At 38.5% G+C, this 20,213-nt stretch overlaps 1 protein-coding gene and 1 long non-coding RNA gene across 2 annotated transcripts; one reads left to right on the top strand and one right to left on the bottom strand.

Moving 5' to 3' along the window:
- On the top strand, window positions 1–12,411 carry LOC116509270. Its single transcript, XR_004255488.1, has 3 exons — window positions 1–125; window positions 3,005–3,068; window positions 12,325–12,411. It is a non-coding gene; the product is annotated as an uncharacterized LOC116509270 (long non-coding RNA).
- On the bottom strand, window positions 6,605–20,092 carry LOC116509262 (aldehyde dehydrogenase family 3 member B1-like). Its single transcript, XM_032218360.1, has 11 exons — window positions 19,668–20,092; window positions 18,857–19,006; window positions 14,978–15,140; window positions 14,320–14,430; window positions 12,563–12,683; window positions 12,350–12,435; window positions 11,282–11,363; window positions 9,710–10,096; window positions 8,744–8,910; window positions 8,130–8,229; window positions 6,605–7,361 (listed from the first exon to the last, which is right to left on the bottom strand). Exons 1-11 carry the CDS (start codon window positions 19,880–19,882, stop codon window positions 7,174–7,176), a joined length of 1,770 nt encoding a protein of 589 aa, XP_032074251.1. The 5' UTR covers window positions 19,883–20,092; the 3' UTR covers window positions 6,605–7,173.
- Window positions 20,093–20,213: the final 121 nt, after the last annotated feature.

The following is a 20,213-nucleotide window of genomic DNA, read 5'->3' as shown; positions in this document are numbered from 1 at the left end:
CTTCTGCAGCTTAGACCTCTGTGCATCCCGAGAGATACACAATATTGTAGACCCTCCCGACTTTTCCTTTGTTGACATACTCTTAATATCGCGGAGGCACAGTTGCATCGTCAAAAACTGAGAAGGTATTATTGGGAATACTGAGATTTACATAGTTATTTAACAGGCCCTGATCATCAGGAGGGGATCGACTTTTATCGAGATCAGCTTTTTTGGTGATGGGGATGCCAGAGCAAATAAGCAATGTCGTGGTAAAATCTGCAGGGAATACTACATGTGGATCTCTCGCAATGCTTGCCAGCATCATGCTATTATCACATTGCATTGTATATGCCAAATGGCTGCCCAACACAAGTGTTGTGTAAGGGTCCCAGTCTTTTACTTGAAAACACCAGATTTTTCTGCAGATCTAACTAACACATAAGGTAGCCCCAATATGTTTGTTTTTAGGAGTTATTTCCTAGATTCTCTTGAGGAAGAGTACAATAATAATAATGTTGGGAAATATTAAAAAGGCAGAATATTATATTTCCCCCAAAGAAGAAATGGAGAAGCATGCTCTTAAATACAGAAAGCCGATCCAGTCTTTCTTAATACCCACCCACCCATCCCCATATTTTGTGCCCATTAATAAAGATTGGGCCAGCCTATCTAATCAAACAAAAGACCTTCAGCTCCAGGGTGATGGGATTAAGAAGAACAGGACGTGACCCTTCAGGACATAATAGGATTCACCCACTACCATTCAGCAGAAGACACAGAGCTCACTACATTGCACAATCTCCTAAGGGCATTTCAGACATTGCACAACCTCCCCTAACAGCATTTCTGAAACTTATAAAAATCCATGTGCTCATCATACCAATTGTTCAGCTGACCCAGGACTGCTGTTGGTTCTGTTCATCATTAAACTTTCTTTCCAATCAGCTTCCATGTTGTTTCCAGCTTCTTTCTCCCAGCTTGGAATGGAACCAGATGGGTTTTGCTTCCAACAAGATAAAGATAAGCTTTAGAAATAGTTGTGCCATTGATCCATTTGCCCTCCTATCATCTCCAAGCCTTTATGTGAATACAGTTTTCCAGTAGTTTTCTAGCTTAAAACCAGTGTGGTAATAAAGTACAAATCCAAGCTAGTTAATACTACATTGAAACAAATGCAATCATACACAATATGTTTAAAATGCTTAAAATATTTTTACAGGAAATTTAGGGTGCTGAACTGGAAACATACTATCTAGAAAAGATGAAGTCCTTTGGTTGATTTGCCAGTATAATTATGCGTGTGATTGCAAAATGAGAGCCTAATTTTCTTAGCAGTCTAGGATTTCTGAACCAATTAGGGAAGATCCCCTGGCCTTCTAAATTCTACATTCTAAATCTAGATAGTTCTAGAGAAGTAAACCTTTATTAGAACACAATGCCTTTTGCTGCAGAACTTTCAGTGAACTGTAATGGTGCAGATAAAGCATTACTAAACATTTTGTTTATTGTCTCCTTTATCGTGGATGTCCTTATTTATATAACTAAAAGGCATGTGAGTCTTAGAAATGCTTTAACTCAAACAGCTACATACTATATAGTCATTTCTAGATGCAAAGTGAAGGCAAAATAAAGTTTACTATGATTTGTGTTGTTCTGTAGGTTAAAGAGAGAATAATGAAAAATGAAAAATCAGAAGGGAAATATTCTTCCAATAAATTATCTTGAACTATGTTCATTATAAGCTGATTTTCTATTGGGGACATATTACCTTGCTTGTTACAAAAATGCCCAATAATATTTTGATCAAAAATTAAGTCCAAGATGCACCTGGAGAGTACTGTAGAAATATGACTGCAATTATCACTCCCTGGACTTCATGAATCTACAGTCCACCATCAATCTATGGATTATGTTCTTAAGTATTCTATTTGATATTGATCATAGAATTGACAAGAAAGAAAGTGATTCTGAACTTCAATTGCAAGCATTATCCTGGAATACTGTACTAAGTGGTATTTGGACCTGCTACAAGTTTTAAATTGTTAAACTACTTTCAAACAGAAGTTACCATGCTTCAAATTTAAGATACAGATGAATGATCTCATTTTAAAAAGTAATCTCATCCCTACTGATATCAAAAGATGAAACTTCTATAAAGTAAGGCAACTGATAATAAGAAAGTGAAATTCAACAAAGAAACATTTTTCTAGACATTTTTACCTAAGTCAAGAGAATACCATCATATTTAAAGAACGGTGTAAAACAACCCAACAATTCAAGCCAAGAGGATTGCCTGAAGAAAATGCTCATTCACATGTGAAGAGCTAACAAACAAACGAAGGTTACAAACTCTCGAAAATCACAAGGCCTTTAAGAAAAAATAAGAATCTATTGCAAGAGATCCTAATTAACTGCCCCTTCATGCCTGATATTCATATCAGTAATGACATCCAAGATCCTTCAGACAATATAATATTCAATATTTTTCTGCATATATTTTTCAATGCTTTTTTATTAGGGAATATTTGTGTAGATGCATATGGTAACTGAGCTAAATGTTGGAAATAACCATTTGATTGCAAATCTGACTCATCACCAATTACACAGAATACAAGTTACATTTTTTCCCCAGCCACTAAACATCTTTTGACTTCCTTTTTTCCATGTCTCATGACCTATTTTAGGAGATTTAATTATACGGATTCATTTCCATTAAAGCGTTTTGGCAAGGATGTTCTATAGATAATGATAGCAGCTAATGAAAAGATCTCTTATGTGTATGTGTGTGTGTGTGTGTCCCTCCCACCCTCACATACACACACATACACACACAAAAGGAAAACAGTAAATATTCAGAAAATGAAACTTGAGATATTGAGTGGAAATTTGAATAGATTCCCAACTAAGGAGGTAACATAATTTCTGCAGAAAACAAATAATTCAGAAATTTATAGATGCTTGAAACAATGTTTTTATTTGACTATGATCAATGCTTCAATATGACTGAAACTATCTCATACAGGTACTCCTCGACTTACAACCTATTGCTTAGTGACCATTCAAAGTCATGATGGATCTCGCAAAAGGTACTTACAATTCACTTCCACAGTTCCAATGGCTGGGCATTCCCCTAAAATGCGCTTGAAATGCATGACCCGACAATGGTTGGGGTCATGTCTTGACCATAATGTCTCCCCCTTCTTTTGATGTGGCATAATTATGTTGACAATATTTTATTTTACTATTTTATTTTTGTTCATCATGCGGTCAGCCAGATGTTCAGATTGGATTTGACATTTTTGTCCAGCTATAGAATCTTTCCCGAAGACCTGGGACAGGCAGATTTGGATGTTTGATGGTGTTACAGATATCATCGCAGGATGTAGCTGCCTTTTGCAATTGACCGATGGTGAATTTGTCAAAGCCAATAGTGTTCAAGAGGTGCTCCAAGTGTTTTGGCATTGCACCCAGGGAGCCTAAAGTACCGCTTGAACGCCAGTGTCATTGAGGCAACTACAACTATTTTAACTACTACTTTAAACAAACATCAGCATTCAATTGCTGAACTTAGGACTGAACTGGGAGGGGAAAATAATCTTGTGTTCTCTCAGACCCAGTGCAACCCCAAATGGTGTTCAGGTTTTGCACTCAATGGCGATTGTGTTCCAAGTGATGCTCCAAATGTCTTGGGTGCAACCCTAAAACAATTGGATCACCATTTGAACACCGTTGGCATTGTCAATTTTTATTTTTACAATGTAAGTACATGGCCAGTCTCAACTCAGAACAGTTTAGAATTTCTGCCAGCTTCTCTAGTGAGTTGTAGGAAACAGTGTTCAAAAATGGAAACATCTGACCTCCTGTGGGCTAGGGTCAGACCCATCTACCTTTTCCTCGGCAGCCAAAGGAAAGCTGGTCTATTCTCAGTTTCAGTGTAGGAAGTAGTTGAAAAATGAAAAAGAATGGGCAAGGATCCACAACTCGTGACTAATGCATCTAACACCAGAGAGATCCAATTGTTATGCCATCTGCAACTACAGCAGCTCATATAGTCACTTGCAGCACAACTTACTATAGAGGGTTGTTGAAGGAGGATGGAGCACTACGAATATAGTTGAGTTCCTGAACAAAGATGGGAGGTACACGCATGTGCCTGTTTGTGTGGATGGGAAGGAGCATGCAATGCAATAACAATATTGAGGCTTTTCTTCATGCATCTTAAATTTGTTGCTTCTTTAAGAGCCATATGATGAGTCAATTCCTTACTGCTGGGTGAGGGAGGAGGGAAGGCGAGACTGGCAGGAATCTGTCACTGTAATGTTCAAAATGACCATCAGATGACCACAGCTGCAGCCTGAAGCAACCACAGTTTCCCCAAATTTCATTCCCTCAAGAGTATTGGTTCCGGATTTGGGGCACATTGTAAGTTAGCCAATGTAAGGCACCTTGGTTCAAAAATTGTTGCCCTACGATGCACCATTTCACTTTGTTAATGGTATTGACAAAGTTTTAGTAGTATATAGATCGGGGGTCGGCAACAATGGCAACTTTATGACCTGTGGACTTCAACTCCCAGAATTCCTGAACCAGAAGCAGGGCTTGACTTGAGTATTAACATTGTCATCGTAGGTGATGTGCCTGTGAAGAGAACCATATTTTGGAATCCATTCCATGTTATGGCATCTCTATTGGAAGAGGCAAGAACAGCATTTTTTAATTATTTATTTATTTATATGGTTTCTGTAATCGCCCATCTCAGCAAATTACTCTGGCGGCTCACAATTCAGGATTTTCTCAAGATGCCAGAATGTGGACAACTCCTTGTAGGAATATACATCAGAATGTGTAAAAGCTTCAGATGAGTTGCTTTATATAAATTACCAATCTATAATAACTTGAATAAATGTAAAGCTATACTGATTTGAAAAGCTAAAATATTATCTAACTATGAAATGAGGTTATTTAAGTTGATAGGAGTAGTATTTATATTATGAGTAACCTGGCATTGGTTTTGAATACTTTACTCATATCTCAGACATAGCTTCCATCTAATTTAGTCCTTTTAACTTTTCAAACCATTTTTATGTTCTTTATTCCTTCTATAAATTTACATTTCTGAGAAGCTTTTTTGTCTTAAGCCAATGTGTGGTTTAGTTGTATTGTAATATCTTCCCCAATATTCTAGTTCCTGTGTCCCCCAAGCAAATGCAATCTGGATGGAGATACTGCTCCTGTAGAAGGCATATGTTATGACCAGAGGTGGTATTCAGCTAGTTCGCACCAGTTCACCTGAACCGGTGGCAGAAATTTTGCCCAGTTCAGCAAACTGATAGCAATAGCCAGCTGGCCATGCCCCCCGAACTGGTTTCACACCCTGCCCTCCCAGTCGCTGCTTGCTCACCCCGCCCAGTCGCTGCTCGCTCGCCCCTTGGACTTGCAAGGCAATGGCATGTGCATGCGCGAAGAACATGGCAGCGATGGAAGCAGCTTTTTCACTGACTGGAGGACTTTTCAGTGATCTGCTGCCAGCCATCACTTCTTTAACAGCCACTTTGCAAAGTGGCTCTCAAAGAGGTGGCAGCTGTGAGGCTTTTTTGTCAGCCAGCCACTTCCTAGCAGCAGCAGCAACTGGCTGGAGGCCACCAAAAATTCCAGTCAGCTTGCCTTCCAGACTCTGGACCAACTGCCACAGAAGATGAGCAACCAAAGAGGCGGTGGGGGGGGGGAGGAAGTGGGGCTAAGGCTGGGGCGCCAAAGGAGGGGAAACGGGGGCAACTGGCAAAGGGAGGGGGGTAGATAGGGAGAAATCCTAAAAAATTTCCTACCTTTTCCTGTGGGTGTGGCTTGGTGGGGGAATCATGTGACTGAGTGGGTGTGGGCTTGAGTGACATCAAGTTGGCCATGTCCACTTAGTCACATGCCCCTTCCCCTCCCACCTAGCAATGCCCACCGAACTGGTAACAAACATTTTTGAATCCCACCACTGGTTATGACTTCTTCATTCATTCTGTTAATGCAGTGTTTCTCAACCTCCTCAAGTGTAAACTAGGTGGACTTCAACTTCCAGAATTCCTCCAGCCAGCATGCTGACTAGAGGAATTTTTGGAGCTGAACTCTGCCCAGCTTAAACTTGCAGAGGTTGGAAACACTGTATTAATGTTTCCCAAAGAAGAGGATGCATCATTGTCAATCACTATTAATCAATGATTTGGTAATCTGTTACAGAGCATTCTATTACTCTCTGAAAATACTTTGTACCCATTCAAGAAACACAAGACTGGCTGACTGTGATTTAGCTGCCACTATTTTATTCCAGTGTGTACTCCCTAAAGTAATTACTTCCTTTAGAATGCCAAGATGCTCTTTATTTTTATTGTAGCAAATTGCTTATACATTCACTTCAGCATTTATGTACTTCTTTTTGTTGCTTTTGTTCACCAGTATCTATATTTCAATCAAAAGCTCCTGGTTTAGAAATTAATTGTTGATCAATGTTGTTAGATAACATACTATGTCAATTGATAGCATTATTAAATAATTAGACAGCTATTTGCAAGTTTTAATGCAAGATATTTATTGCAGAAGCAAAACATTTACATGAAAATGCAAGGTTGCAGGAAATCCCAGTAAATTTGCAATTAGCAGATTTACATCAAAACAAGTCTGAGTTTGATAGGACATACTATACTTCTAAAGTATTATGCTTTGTGCTGGATACTGTATAAATCACTGATGGAATAATGAATCTGAATTATAACTGTAGAGAAATATATTGAAAGAAATATAATTAAAGAGGGCATGTCTGGGCTTTAGTGCATCCAAATATACTGTAGGTAGAAAATGCATTGTTGACAGAATATATAGAACAATTAATTAATTGTATAATTAGTCCTTGCTGGAAATGAAGATATGTTTTATACCCAAAACTGTGCAAAGAGAATTGGAGCGTGTCCCTACGTTTTCTAACCACTATTAAATATTGAATTTATAGAAGCTGATACAGAATAAAGAAAAGTTATAAGATGCAAAGATGGTGAAAATAAGGTTTGCTAAACAGAGAGTGCTTTTCAAGGATATTTGGAGGCAAAATTCTAGGACAGGCTAATAAAGTGGGGGGGATCTCTCAACCACACCAAAATTCTTGATTGAAGTTCCATAAGAATGCAGGTGATGTGATTCAAGGCCTCACACCTAACCTGACAGCCAACTGCGCCTGATCTCCCAACTACAAACCATTGCTCTCAATTTCCTATTGTTGTATGGTGGGTAGCGCAATCTGTTCATCATCTCCATGCCCATGCTGCGCAAAAGACAGCCACGGAAGTGAGTAAATGTATCGAAAGTAAACTTTCCGTGGTATTTGCCAAAGCCACTCATTCCTGCAATATTAAAAAAGAAAAATTCAGATCAAATCTATTTATTCTTTTTCATCAGGCTAAACAATACCTGCCCTCAAAAAGGTTTTTCCCCATAGTACTTAACTATAAAAGGTTTAATATTCAAATTGATATTTTTAAAGAAGAGACTGAAGAAAAGAATTCAGTAGAGACAAGCAAAAAAACCCAAGATAATAATTTCCTAGTCTGCTAGGTTTCATGATCATTGAACTACCGCTGCCTTAAACCACAATAAAATAAAACTATTGCTTTTTTAAAAAAAAATCATGATATCTAAAAATTAAAGAGAAATTAAAGATGCACATCAGTTCAACCATGTTTTGTAACCAAAATGCAGTATTGGTTTACACAGAATGTTAACCTGTATTTAGTATAGTGTGTGACCAGACCTACTGAACCGGCGCTACTTATCCTGTTGAATATTTTTGATCTTGTTAGTAACACTTACAAAAACAAAAAATATTAAGCCCTCTCCTTTGACTCCTATTTACCAGTATAATGTAGACCACATTTCCAGCCCTCTCCTTTATTTATAAATAACCAGAGAGCTTATAGCACATTGGGATATTTATTATTTGATCACATTTGATTTAATCTGCAAATATGCTGGACATAGTAAAAAAAAAAGGACTCTTAATGTCTTTGTCTGAATGAAAAACATCAAGTGGAAAAACTTTTCATGTTGGAAGATAAGGATAAGGATGGGGGCAAGAAATGAAGACAGTATAGAAGATAAAAGTCTAATCGTACCAATGCCACCAAATGGTAGGGCAACCGATAGTGCTTGCAGCATGGTATCATTGCCGCAAAAGCTACCACTGCTAGTATTATCCAGTACATGGTTCACAACCTATAAAGAGAAAAAGAATAGAAGAGTATTAGGAGGCCTGTTCTTAATCAGGTGGATCAGCACAGAATGGGGTTGGCTAGGTTGGCATGGATGACTTGGTGCGGATGACTCATTTGGCCAGGTGGGCACAGATGGAGGGGCATGGCCAGGTGGGCATAGATGAGTGGCCACAACCCAGTTGGCACGGAACAAGTTGCCCCAGCTAACTGAATGTGGAGACAACTTGGTGCCCCATCAGAAGAAACATCAACCCATAATGTTCACTAAAGCCCTGCAGTGGTCAATTTGCTGCTCCTGAGAACAATTTTCCCATCACCCTCTTCTTCCTCCTATCTTCCTTTCTTCCTCTATCATCCAGACTGTATTACCAGTGTGCTACCATGTTGGTTCATCACAGCTTAGCACATAAACATATTTAAAAATAGTGCAAGTCTCCTTTCATCATGGATGTGGTTATGCAAAATACATAATCCAGATTCTCCCACATACAGTATGTTGTACCTAAACAGTATACCTTGGAGTCTGAGGAGAAGGCATATAAAGCTAGTGGGCGTTCTCTGCAATTGATGAAGTCTATGGCTTCCTCTACATCTCTCACAATGAATATCGGCAGGATGGGTGAAAAAATTTCCTCTTGCATGACTGGATCCCATTCTTTCACATTCACCAACACTGTGGGAGCTATAATGGGGGAAAAAATCACATCAAGATCTGTTCTGTTTATATACTATAACTTTACTGTCCAATTTAACTAGAGTTTTAGCTTTCCCCATGACTACATTTCCAATATGCGACCCCAAAAAACATGTCTGTTTTCTTGCTTTATTTAGTTTCTCACTTGCCAGCTCATTAAATTTCAAATTACATTAAAAAACCTTATTGTGTGGTCAATGACAAAGTCCAACTTGTGAACACCAACTTGAAAGGGTGATCTACAGCCCTATATCTACTGATAATGCACTTCTTAATAAGCTTGATTTTCTCCATTGTACATAGATAGTACAGCTAGTCCTTTACTTATGACAAAAACAGACCCCAGAGTTATAGTTGTAAACTGTACCTGTCATTAAGCAAGTCATAAATTGACTGACTCAATTTTACAGACTACTTTTTTTGCAATGATGATTAAGTGAACATAGTGATTGTTAAGCAAACTTAACAGTTGTTAAGCAAACACATTATTTGTGATTATGTTTTTTTGCCAGAAGTAAACGCTGGTTTCGGGGGTGGGGGGGTGGGAGGACATCATAGTGATTACATCAACACAGGGTACTGAAATATCTATAAAATGCAGGCTGGTTGCCAGGTGCTCAAAAGGCAATAATGTCACCACAGGTTGTAAGTATTTTTTTGAGGTCCTTTGTAATTTTGAATGATTGGTAAATTAGGACCTCTTATAACCACAAAATGTCTTCCTGTCTTTCCCAAACTCCAAATCTTTCTTCCTTACTCTTCCTCCAGTCCTAAATTGTATACTCACCAATATAAAGCTCACTCTCATCAGTCTCTCCACCAATGGCCACATGGCCAGATTCCAAGAAAGCTTGGGCACGCTTGAAATGCCTGTCATTGACCATGCGGGCATAATCAGGTGACTCCTTGGGGTCATGGCCAAAAAAATCACAGATAGCTTGGCGCAGGCAAGGCAACAACAACTCTTGTGCTTCAACTGTACAGATCACATAATCTGGTGCAATGCATGTCTGTCCAGAATTGAGGAATTTTCCCCATACAATTCGGTTGGCTACATTCTGGAAATTGCAGCACCTATCCACATAACAGGGAGTTTTACCCCCCAGCTCCAGAGTTAATGGTGTCAGATGTTTTGCTGCAGCGGTCATGATGATCTTTCCTACACGGCTGTTCCCTAAAAAGATATGGCAAAATTTGGGTCAAGAGAGATCTGCAGCATAGCTCCCATCCAGTATCAGAGTCCTCAATTCTGTGCTCAGAAATCATGTGTGTTTTTTCCCCTCTAACATTCTTCCATACAGATCTGCAAAACTCTATACATTTTTTAAAAAAAACCCACTAATTGTAAGTAACAGTTGGAAAAGCAACTGTTTTCAGTGTTTCCTATGATTTTTATTTCATCCAATCTTATTTCATCTATAGAAGCTATTCTTTCCACCTCCTCATTCAAGTTATTAAAAAGTATCAATTTAGAGCCGGAGTGTATTAGGGAGAGTCCATTAAAATCCCATGTGAAATTGCTGTCAAATTCCTGTTAAGCGTTGTTAAGATTATCCTGAGCTGTTCTGGCAATGAAAGAGAGAAGCAAATCTGAGAAAATTTATGTGACTTGAAATGAAATACCTTCATTGTGAGTGGAAAAAGCCCGAAACTGATCTTTTCATTATTTCCAACAGCTGACATTCTGCATCAAGCATAGGCTTTTTCCTACTTACAGTGTGACTACTCATCTTTTCTACCACTTGTGGGCAAGATCTATCTAGAAGCTGCTGAGGGGTGACCATAAAAATGCCACATGCATTTCCCTGGCTTAACTTGCCATTAACTCAGATAGACACGATAAAGCAAATTCCTCAATATGCAATGCCTTCTAGAAAGACAATTTATTAACTATAGAGATAAATTCTACTGCAGATGGAGGGGACAGGGTTCTAAAGCAGTGGCCACCAACTAGTGGTCTGTGGACCACTGGTGGGGCGTGAGAAAATTTTGATGGTCTGCAGAAAAATTATTTGCATTTTTTATATTGCACTAAATACTATTTATGTTTTTTTCTAATTCATACTATATCAAAATTCATATCACCCCTATGGTCCACGGGATTTAAAATTATGAATTTAGTGGTCTCTGAGGTCCGAAAGGTTGGTGACCCCTGTCCTAAAGAATTATTTTAGAGAAATTATCTGAAGCTTCAGTTTCAAGGATGCTGCAAACAACGGTAAATGCAGGGCAGTAGTAGAGGGCCCAATAAAGCAATGAATATTGCTTACCACACTGTTTTGTACAGACATTAATGAAAATATTTTAAATATTTAATAAAAGAATAACATGAAAAGGATATTTAAGAAGAGAAAATCACCTGTATAGAAGATATAATCAAACTTATTTTCCAGTAATTTTCCTGTTTCTTCAGGACCAGCTGGCACCACAGCAAAGGTTTGCTATAAAATAGAAAAGCAAGTTCACATCCAATCAAACTAGCCTTCACATTACACAAGTGGTCCTTGAAACACTGCAGGACAAAAAGCCACTTGGGGCCAATCTGGAACACAGAAATGATGCAGTAAATTTAAAGTAATTAAGATTTTTCTTAAACATTGTGATTTTAAAATGAGATTTCTGCTTTTGATGGAGTGAACATAGGGTAATACAGGTAGTCCTCAATTTATGACTGTTATTGAGCCTGGAATTACAGTTAGATGTTGTGCTGGTTGTTAAGTAGATCACCACATGATTATGTCTGATTTTATTTACAGCAATCATTAAGCAAATGCAGTGGTTCCTATGTGAATCCATTATCTGTGATGGGTGTTTTTTGACAGAAAACAAGTTTTCAGCAAAAAAACCATCATAAATTGCTACCATGCAACTGCAGGATGCTGTAAACATAACTGTAAATGCAGGCCACTTGTGGAGTGCCCAAAAATGCAATTATATAATCTCTGCGGGAGGGATGGGTGTCATCAGAACTTCAAATCTGGCTTGTAAATAGTCCTGGGATGACAGTTGCTAAGTGACGGGTAGGATTTTTTTTTTAGTCTAATCATCCTATGAGAGTGGAATTGTCTTACATTAACAATAATCTCCTAGCCTCAAATTTCAAATCTTCCTCAAATCTCCCCAAAATTGTTTTCCATGAAAATAAGTTAGTTTACCATCCTCAGAAGTATACCATCCATCACAATCCAAAAGAAAATACCTTTTGGGAGTGGGGGATTTCAAATGAATTGGGACAGTTGGAAATAATCTGACTCATCTTCCCAAAATAAATAACTAGAGGGTTTTTGTTTTTGTTTTAAAGGGGCCCAAAGAATTACAGTTAAAACATCTAGAAAACTAAGACAAATGGCAGAGGAAAAGGCAAATAAAAAACCCTCAGTTTCATTTTCATTTTTTAACCAGGTAAACTGGAAGTTAATGAACTCACCGGATCCATATAACAAGGCAATGCTTTTGCAAGGAGCGCTTCAGTGCAGCTGCTCACCTCTGAAGGCTTGAGAACCACACAATTCCCTAATATGGGGAGAAGATATTTTACCAAGGTTGCAATAGATAAACATCCATCACATGCCTGGATCTCTTGGGAGAACACCCATCAGATGAAATATCTAAAATGAATTGGAGATCACTTGTTACTCACCAGCTGCAATGGCACCCACAAGGGGCATCAAAGTAAGATGGATAGGATAGTTATAAGCTCCTATGATCAGCACCACACCATATGGCTCCTTGCGAATGAAGGCACAATCCATCAGTGTTGCCTATAAAAAGAAAAAAAATCCATGACAGCAATTGGGTGAAGTAGAAAAGGAAATTAATAGATGATTTTGTGGAAATACTTGATGAGCTACAAAATATAAACCCCTTCAAATTAACAGTTGCTCTAATGTACATGAGTTACCCTGAGTTTATCTTCTCCTTTGTCTTCTTTTTAACACCAAGGCTTTAATACCACAGACATTTGAAAACCTGGGCCAAATTGCTTTCATTTTCATATGCTTGATTTGTTTGGTTGGTACTTGGTTTAATGTCAAGTAAGATTCCATCTCAATATTTACGTCAAGTATTTCTGATATAAAAAAGATTTCCCAATGCTAACTGATTATGAGTATGTATTTCTGTTTCAGCTTGGGGAGCTGACACATACGCGTGAGAACACATAGTGTATACAGTTGCCCTCCAGGAAGCATGGTAGACTATATCATGGAAGGGAGGGTCCAAAATAGTGATCAATTTTAGAAATCTTAGGACTTCTTACATTTGGAGGAGAGGATTAAGGAATGGAAGGACTGCCTTAATGGAATGGAATGGCTTACTATTAGGCTTACAAGGCTTTAAACTTCCAACTTTCCCCAAATCCATCTAACAACTGCAACTCAACTACATCTAAATTAAATAACAAAATCAAGGGGAAAAGGCCAACAATGTTTGATCTTATCACACATTCCACAAGAGGCTCTGGGGGCATCAGGGAGGAATATCATTGACTTTATGTGAAATATGGGATTATAAACGTTCTGTTGAAGGTCAATCTCCTTGAAGGTTGTAAGGAACTTTATGTCAACTATAGGCCAGACCAAAGAAACCATTCAGGTTAGGGCAAATCCAAGCATAAATGGGATGATTCGTTCTGTTTACTTTTTTGTGACACCCCCTTTTCTCCCTCCCCTCCCCATGCAGTAGGTTTGGCAGCTACATTTATTCCTACTAAAAGCTTGAATCAACAGCTTGAAAAGAATTCTGAAATCAAGCCATAGGCTCTACATTCCTACATTTGCCTTATATGCATGTAAAACATAAGGATAATCATAATTTCACACATAACAGTTAAAACATTTTAATTTCTCTTGCACTTCACACTGATGAGATTATTGATCATACAGACTGGAAAGCAAACAATAGCTATAGGCAACTACGATTAACTGAATTATGAAGTCTATACTTTGATTTATTTGAACGGTAGTAGGTTGGAAACGTCTGTTTTAAAGCAATGCAACTTCAATTAATCTAAACTGGATTGCAGAAATTATCCTTAAAAAACAGCTGCAACTTGTTCCTCTGATGGCAGACAAAGTATGGCCCTACAGACCCTTATTTGGAAGCTATCCTAGAACATGAACATGTCAATAACCTGATATCAACCTATTACATTAAATTACAGATCTGGTAATTCCCAAATACCATGGGAAAGGTAATGGGTAGGGAAGATAGAAACATTAATACTCAAATAGTTAGAGATTTGTCTTCCAAGATGAGCATCCACCTGTTTTGAAAGGACACAGGTAGAAAGCCTATCTTCTGCTTGATGAAATAATACACCCTGTAGACTTTCATCCCTGTCCAACATAGAACCGTTCCTTTCCATTTGTTCTTCACCCATTCAGTTTAAGTTCTTACTAGATTCTTGTGCACACATTCATCCCTCATCCAATGGTTTAAGTTGTTCAAAGCATAGGCCAGTTCATTTCTGACTGGCAAAACCTCCGTGAGCTCAGTTTCAAAGCAGGGCTGTGGAGAAGAAAGACAAAATGAGATGCATCAGTGATGTCCATACTGAGAACAAAAGGTGAACTATGAAGCAATTCATTGAGTTGTGTCGCATTCAGCACATAGTACTGCTTTGTCATGCTGTCATCCCAATTGATTCAGGAAATTTAATGCTTGAGCTTTACACCAGGACATGGTACTAAGCAGTACTCTTTACAAGAGGTAGATATAGGTAGTCCTCGACTTACCATAGTTTATTTAGTGACCATTCAAAGTTACAACAGCACTGAAAAAAGTGACTTATGACCATTTTTCACACTTAACACCACCATTGCAGCATCCCCATGGTCACATGATCAAATTCCAGATTTGACATTTGCAGTGTCCTGAGGTCATGTGATCGGCTTTTGCAACTTTCTGACAAGCAAAGTCAATGAGGAAGCCCAATTCTCTTAACAACCGTGTTACCAACTTAACACCTTTAGTGATTCACTTAACAAATGGCATACAAGCTCATCTGCAATTCCTCTCTGAGCTGCTAGATGCTCTGGATGAGGGGCTCACTCACCTTGCGTAGGTCTGCACATAGGGCATGCTGGATATCTGCCTGCCTTTCATCCAGAAAGTGGCACAGGGCCTCCAGCTGACTGACTCGATACGCTTTTGGACGGGTCTTTCCTGTCAGCCATGTAGCACGTAAGCAATGCACTAGGTCAGAGTAGGCATTTGAGCTAGGATAAAGTAAAATAAACTCATAAAATCAAAAGATTAATGGAAGCATCCCACTCTTTTTTATCATCTATGTTAATCCTGATCCTGTAAGGCAGGTGCCCTGTAAGAACTGGCTGGATTGCATTGTCTTTCTTTACTGTAAAACAGAGTTTGCACATTTCTGCCATAACTCAATACCTTTTTGGCTTCCCAACACTTCATACAAAGACTTCTATTTCCAAGAAGACTCAAAAGAATATTTTCCCTTTTGACCCACACTTGTGTTGTTCTTTTTCTGAAGAATGTCAACATCTTGGGCCAAAAGCAGGAATAGCTGCTGCCATACTTTTCTCATAGTTTTCTTACAAACTCGGTCATTTCCCGATCATTTTCAAAGTCTTTTCTTTCATGTTTGGAACAAAAAATTAAAATGTTGATGTGGTGGAGCATAATCCAACTACTTAGGACAACTGTATCTGTGCTCGGACTTCCAGCCAGCCATACTCACTTCTAGGTTGAAGCAACTTTCTAGTGTCCTTTATAAGAGGTAGTTCACAATTCCCATCTTTTCCAACTACTCGTGGTTTTGACCCTTTGGTCAGTCTCTCTGCTGTTTTATATGCTAGGGAGTATCTGAATTATACGCCCTCAGTCGGGCATGGCCTTTTACACATACACTGTGCAAAAGATGTGCTCAACCTCAACCCTTCTTCCTTCTCCTCCCCCTATCCCTGATGAAGAAATAGCGTTCTAAAATATGAGGACTGAACTCTGTTGCACAGAGCAAATTTTTTTCATGTCTAAATTGGGAGGGGGGGAACGGAGTATACCATCTCTCCATCAGTTCTGATAAGGGACTAAATTAACACCATAAGTCCAGAAACAAAGAAGCCAGAGGACATTTCTTCAAGATTGAGGTTATTAATAAGGGACAGATAGCTAGTTTAGTTAGATATTGCATGAAGTTGTAAGTTCTTTCATTTGTGTTAGAACTTTTATTCTATGCTACTCTTATTTCATTACACAGACATGCATTCTGTGGGTTTTCAGACAGATTTACTTTATAAAATTGAGAGCTGATGTATAACTTGAAAGATACCTTTCTCTTAAAATCATTAATTACAGCAGATCAGCAACAACCTGTAATTTGCTATGAGCATATAGTGTATTTATGTAAATCAGGTTTATGGATCATATATTCTGAATTGTTTTTTTTTAAAAGTTTAATTTTCTTTTTTATGAGATTGACAACTGAGATGATCCATTCTGGTCCAGAATTCAGCTGTGTACACAGTATTGTGTGTTCCAAGGTTTGCTCAAGTTACATCTCTATAGCCCAAGCTGCACTAGCTTCCAGTTTCCTTCTGGGGCCAATTCAAAGTGCTGGTTACCACCATTAAAGCTGTACATGTCATGGGATCTGTTTATTTGCAGAACTGCCTCCCCCTAAGAGTTTCTGTTTGTCCTACCGTATCCTATATGTATTTTTTCCATCAAATCCTATCATCTTGCGGGACCCCAAAAGTGTGCCTTTTCTACAGCTGCCTCTACTTTATGGAATATTCCATTCTTTTAGCTTGATGACCTTTAGACGAGGTCATCACGACCCTTAAAAAAATCCAGGCACTAGAATAGAACAGAATAGAAGAGAATAGACAGAATGAAATTAGGTAATTGGAACTGGCTGCAAAGGATCCAAAGTGTAAGATGCAGGGTTATTGCTTTTGTTTGAAAATTTTATTGTTTTGTGATTATGTTTTATAGTTACTGCATTTTATTGCTATTGTGAACTGTCCAGAGTTGTTTAACACAGGTAGTCACACAAATCTTCTAAATAAATAAATGAATAAAATCCCTTTCTACATGAAAGTTTGATCTGCCACAATAAGTTCACTTATCTATGATGAACCAATTTAAGTTTTCCATAGCACTTTTTTTTTCTAATATGGATACTAAACAAAGCTACTTGTCTATTAAAGAAACAAGAGTCGCAGGAAAGCAGCAGAATATTATGGCCAAGGACCAGGAGACTGATGTACATAGAAACCAACGGATTCAGATCAGGTTGATGCAACTCAATTGCTACACTGAAATAATTACTACTTTCACAAGAGTTCCTATTGTGAAATTTGGTCTGTTGAATCCCATTGGGTGACAAGCAGTGACTTGGCAGGGACAAACTGCCAAGATGTTTGCAGAGCCTTCCTGAAAAAAACTACAATTCACATGCCTGAAGCTTGCTAGAGTTACAGGTGTCACCCTGCATTTCCCAAGCTTGAGGAAGAAGTCAATTGCTTTGTACCAGGGGAAGTAATTCATGCAGAGGAATAGTTCATAAAGACAGCCGTTACGATGGCCTTTTTAAATGCAAGATGCTTTTATCATTTATTACTCATTTTCTCAGTTACCCTGATTATTTTTATTTGCCTGACAAAAGCTTCTATGCATTCTGCACAATAGGCAGTCAGTCTATATTCCTTGCAGACAGATAGTCTTCTGCATCCTTTAAGAGGGTGCAGATAGAGGATGCAGATTACCAGCTGTCTGCAAGGAATATAAATCCTTCCATTCCCCACTATCCTGTCAGAGCTGAAGAAGTTTCTTGGATGAGAAAAGAAACGTCTTCAAAAGAAAAAATAAGAAAGTCCAATTGCCTCTAGAAAAAGCACTTTTGGGACTACCATGACCTGCATGACTGAGAATCTCTACATACTTTTGACTTATGGCCTATTTTCACACTTAACAACTGTTGCAGCACCCCCATGGTGACATGATCAAAATTTGGGTACTTGGCAACTGGCATATATTTATAGCAGTTGCACTCTCTCAAGGTCACATGATGACAATTTGTAGCCTTTCCAGCCAGCCTCCGACAAGCAAATTCAATGCGGGAAGCCAGATTCACTTAACAACTGCACAATTCACTTCACAATTGCAGTGATTCGCTTAACAAGTTTAGCTGCTTTTGCTCAGCGATGGAAATTTTGGGCTCAGTTGTGGTCATCGGTTAAGGACTATCTGTATCTTGTTATTACAGGTACAGAACTGTTTTTTATGTGGAGAGATTATATTATCCCAGGTCTAAATCTACCATGCTTCCCCGAAAATAAGACAGGATCTTATTTTCTTATGACCCCCAAAATAAGTGCTTGGTCTTATTTTCGGGGAGGTCTTATTATTTTTGAGGTGCAGGAGGAGGTGGGTGTGGTCACCTCATGGCTTCTACTGTCATGGAGGGCTTAATTTGAGGGGAAGGCTTATTTTAGCCCATGCACTCAAAAGCCCAATTGAGATTATTATCTGGGCAGGTATTATTTTCAGGTAAACATTATTTTGTAATGTAAAAAATGTGTCTTTCATCATCTCTGTTGCCCCCTTGTGAACACAATTCTAAACTCTAACTCTCTCTGGATTCACACATCATGTTAACCCATAATGTGATTTGTTCAATTTCGATGTAACATCTTGTGTGAACTCTGCCACAAGGATTTTAAGCAATACTTACATTTTAGCATGATGTGTGAACTTACTGTAGCCTCAGTAAATCCCTAGACTCAGGTGAATGTGCTTCTGATTCATCTCTGTATCTGATGTACTATCAGGCCATCTACTCACCTGACTCTGTTTCTTCTGTTTTAGCAATAGAATATCACACAAACTGATCCCAACAGAAAATACAGTCTAGTAATCTGGAGGGATCTCACCTAATCTGTTTTCCTCCATACCAACTTTTTACCTTTCTGAGTCTTGCCTCTCGCTGGAACTGTCCCTGGGTCTTTGGCTCTGTGGACTGAATCTCCCTGAGGAGTGACTCTGTCTGTTTCCAGATGGGTTTTCCCAAGGTTCTCTGTTTTCTTGTCTTCTTCTACCTTGCCATGAAGATCCCCTGGGAGAATCGTGGGTTTTTTTAAAATAAAATAAGTTACTTTTTATTAAAAAAAAGGCCTCATTTCCATCTTAGATTGGATTTTAAGACTATTTTATATATCTAATTGTAGTGTTTCAAATATCAAATTTCCTTACATCTGATAATGAAAGATTATCCTGTTATTCCTTTCAATATGTTTGTATATGAAAGACTTATTTTTCCAGGATAATCAAATAAGAGTTTACTCTCAGTATCGTTTTCCTCCATCCTCCCAACCTGTTTTACTTGGGCGATTGGTTAGTATAACTGAATCAACGTAACCAACCTGCAGTTTGCGCTGTACCCAGTGATAAATTTTTATGTGTGGCTCCTGCTGTTCCATCAGTGGGAACAAAGGACCAGAAGGAAATGCTTCTGGTCCCCCAATCAAAAACATTTTTCTCCTGGCCCTTTCTTCCCATTAGTAAATGTGTTTTTATTATCCATTTTCATTTTTGTATAGTCACATATATACTGTGCACATCCGGGGCCATATAACATTAAACAATAAACACAGCCATTCCTCTTGTCAATAATACCCCCAAAAATAGAAACCCAATGTACCTCTTCGACCCTCCATACAGTCTAGTAATCTGGAGGGATCTCACCTAATCTGTTTTCCTCCATACCAACTTTTTACCTTTCTGAGCCTTGCCTCTCGCTGGAACTCTCCCTGGGTCTTTGGCTCTGTGGACTGGATCTTCCTGAGGAGTGACTCTGTCTGTTTCCAGATGGGTTTTCCCAAGGTTCTCTGTATTCTTGTCTTCTTCTACCTTGCCCTGAAGATCCCCTGGGAGAATCATGGGGGTTTTGTTGTTGGTTCATATTGCGATATCCTGAGCTGCTACTATGCATGCCACCTTTTTGGCAGGTCCAGTCCTCGAGCTTGCACTGCTTTCTGATAGTCTGCCTCTCCAAACTTGCAGGGCTCTGGGTGCTTTCATCTTCAAAAGGAATTTCATGGACTTTGTGTTCATCCAAGGTAGCATCTTGCTGGTCTTCAGATTTCCTGTCTAGGTCCTCAATTTCTTGAACATCTAACTGTTCAAGAAATACACTTGACTCTATTTCTCCAGCTAGAAAAAGAGAATAAAATAATCAGACATGCTCTTTTGCTACTATTAAATCTTACAACTCTTCTGTGTATAACTGCTAATGTTTACTAAATCCATTTCAGGAAGATCTT

Source organism: Thamnophis elegans, chromosome 1 (assembly GCF_009769535.1).
Source record: "Thamnophis elegans isolate rThaEle1 chromosome 1, rThaEle1.pri, whole genome shotgun sequence".
Lineage (NCBI taxonomy): Eukaryota > Metazoa > Chordata > Lepidosauria > Squamata > Colubridae > Thamnophis > Thamnophis elegans.
Note: the sequence above shows the minus strand (reverse complement) of the source record. Positions and strands in the feature narration are given on the sequence as shown.

Bases quoted from the DNA above. Each gene is read 5' to 3' on its own strand.
- LOC116509262 (XM_032218360.1), bottom strand. From the start codon at position 19,882: ATGCATAGTAGCAGCTCAGGATATCGCAATATGAACCAACAACAAAAC. The intron at 8,230-8,743 runs GTATACTGTTTA...TTCTCTTTATAG, and splicing joins CCTTCTCCTCAGACTCCAAG to GTTGTGAACCATGTACTGGA. The intron at 7,362-8,129 runs GTACGATTAGAC...TTAATATTGCAG, and splicing joins CCTACCATTTGGTGGCATTG to GAATGAGTGGCTTTGGCAAA.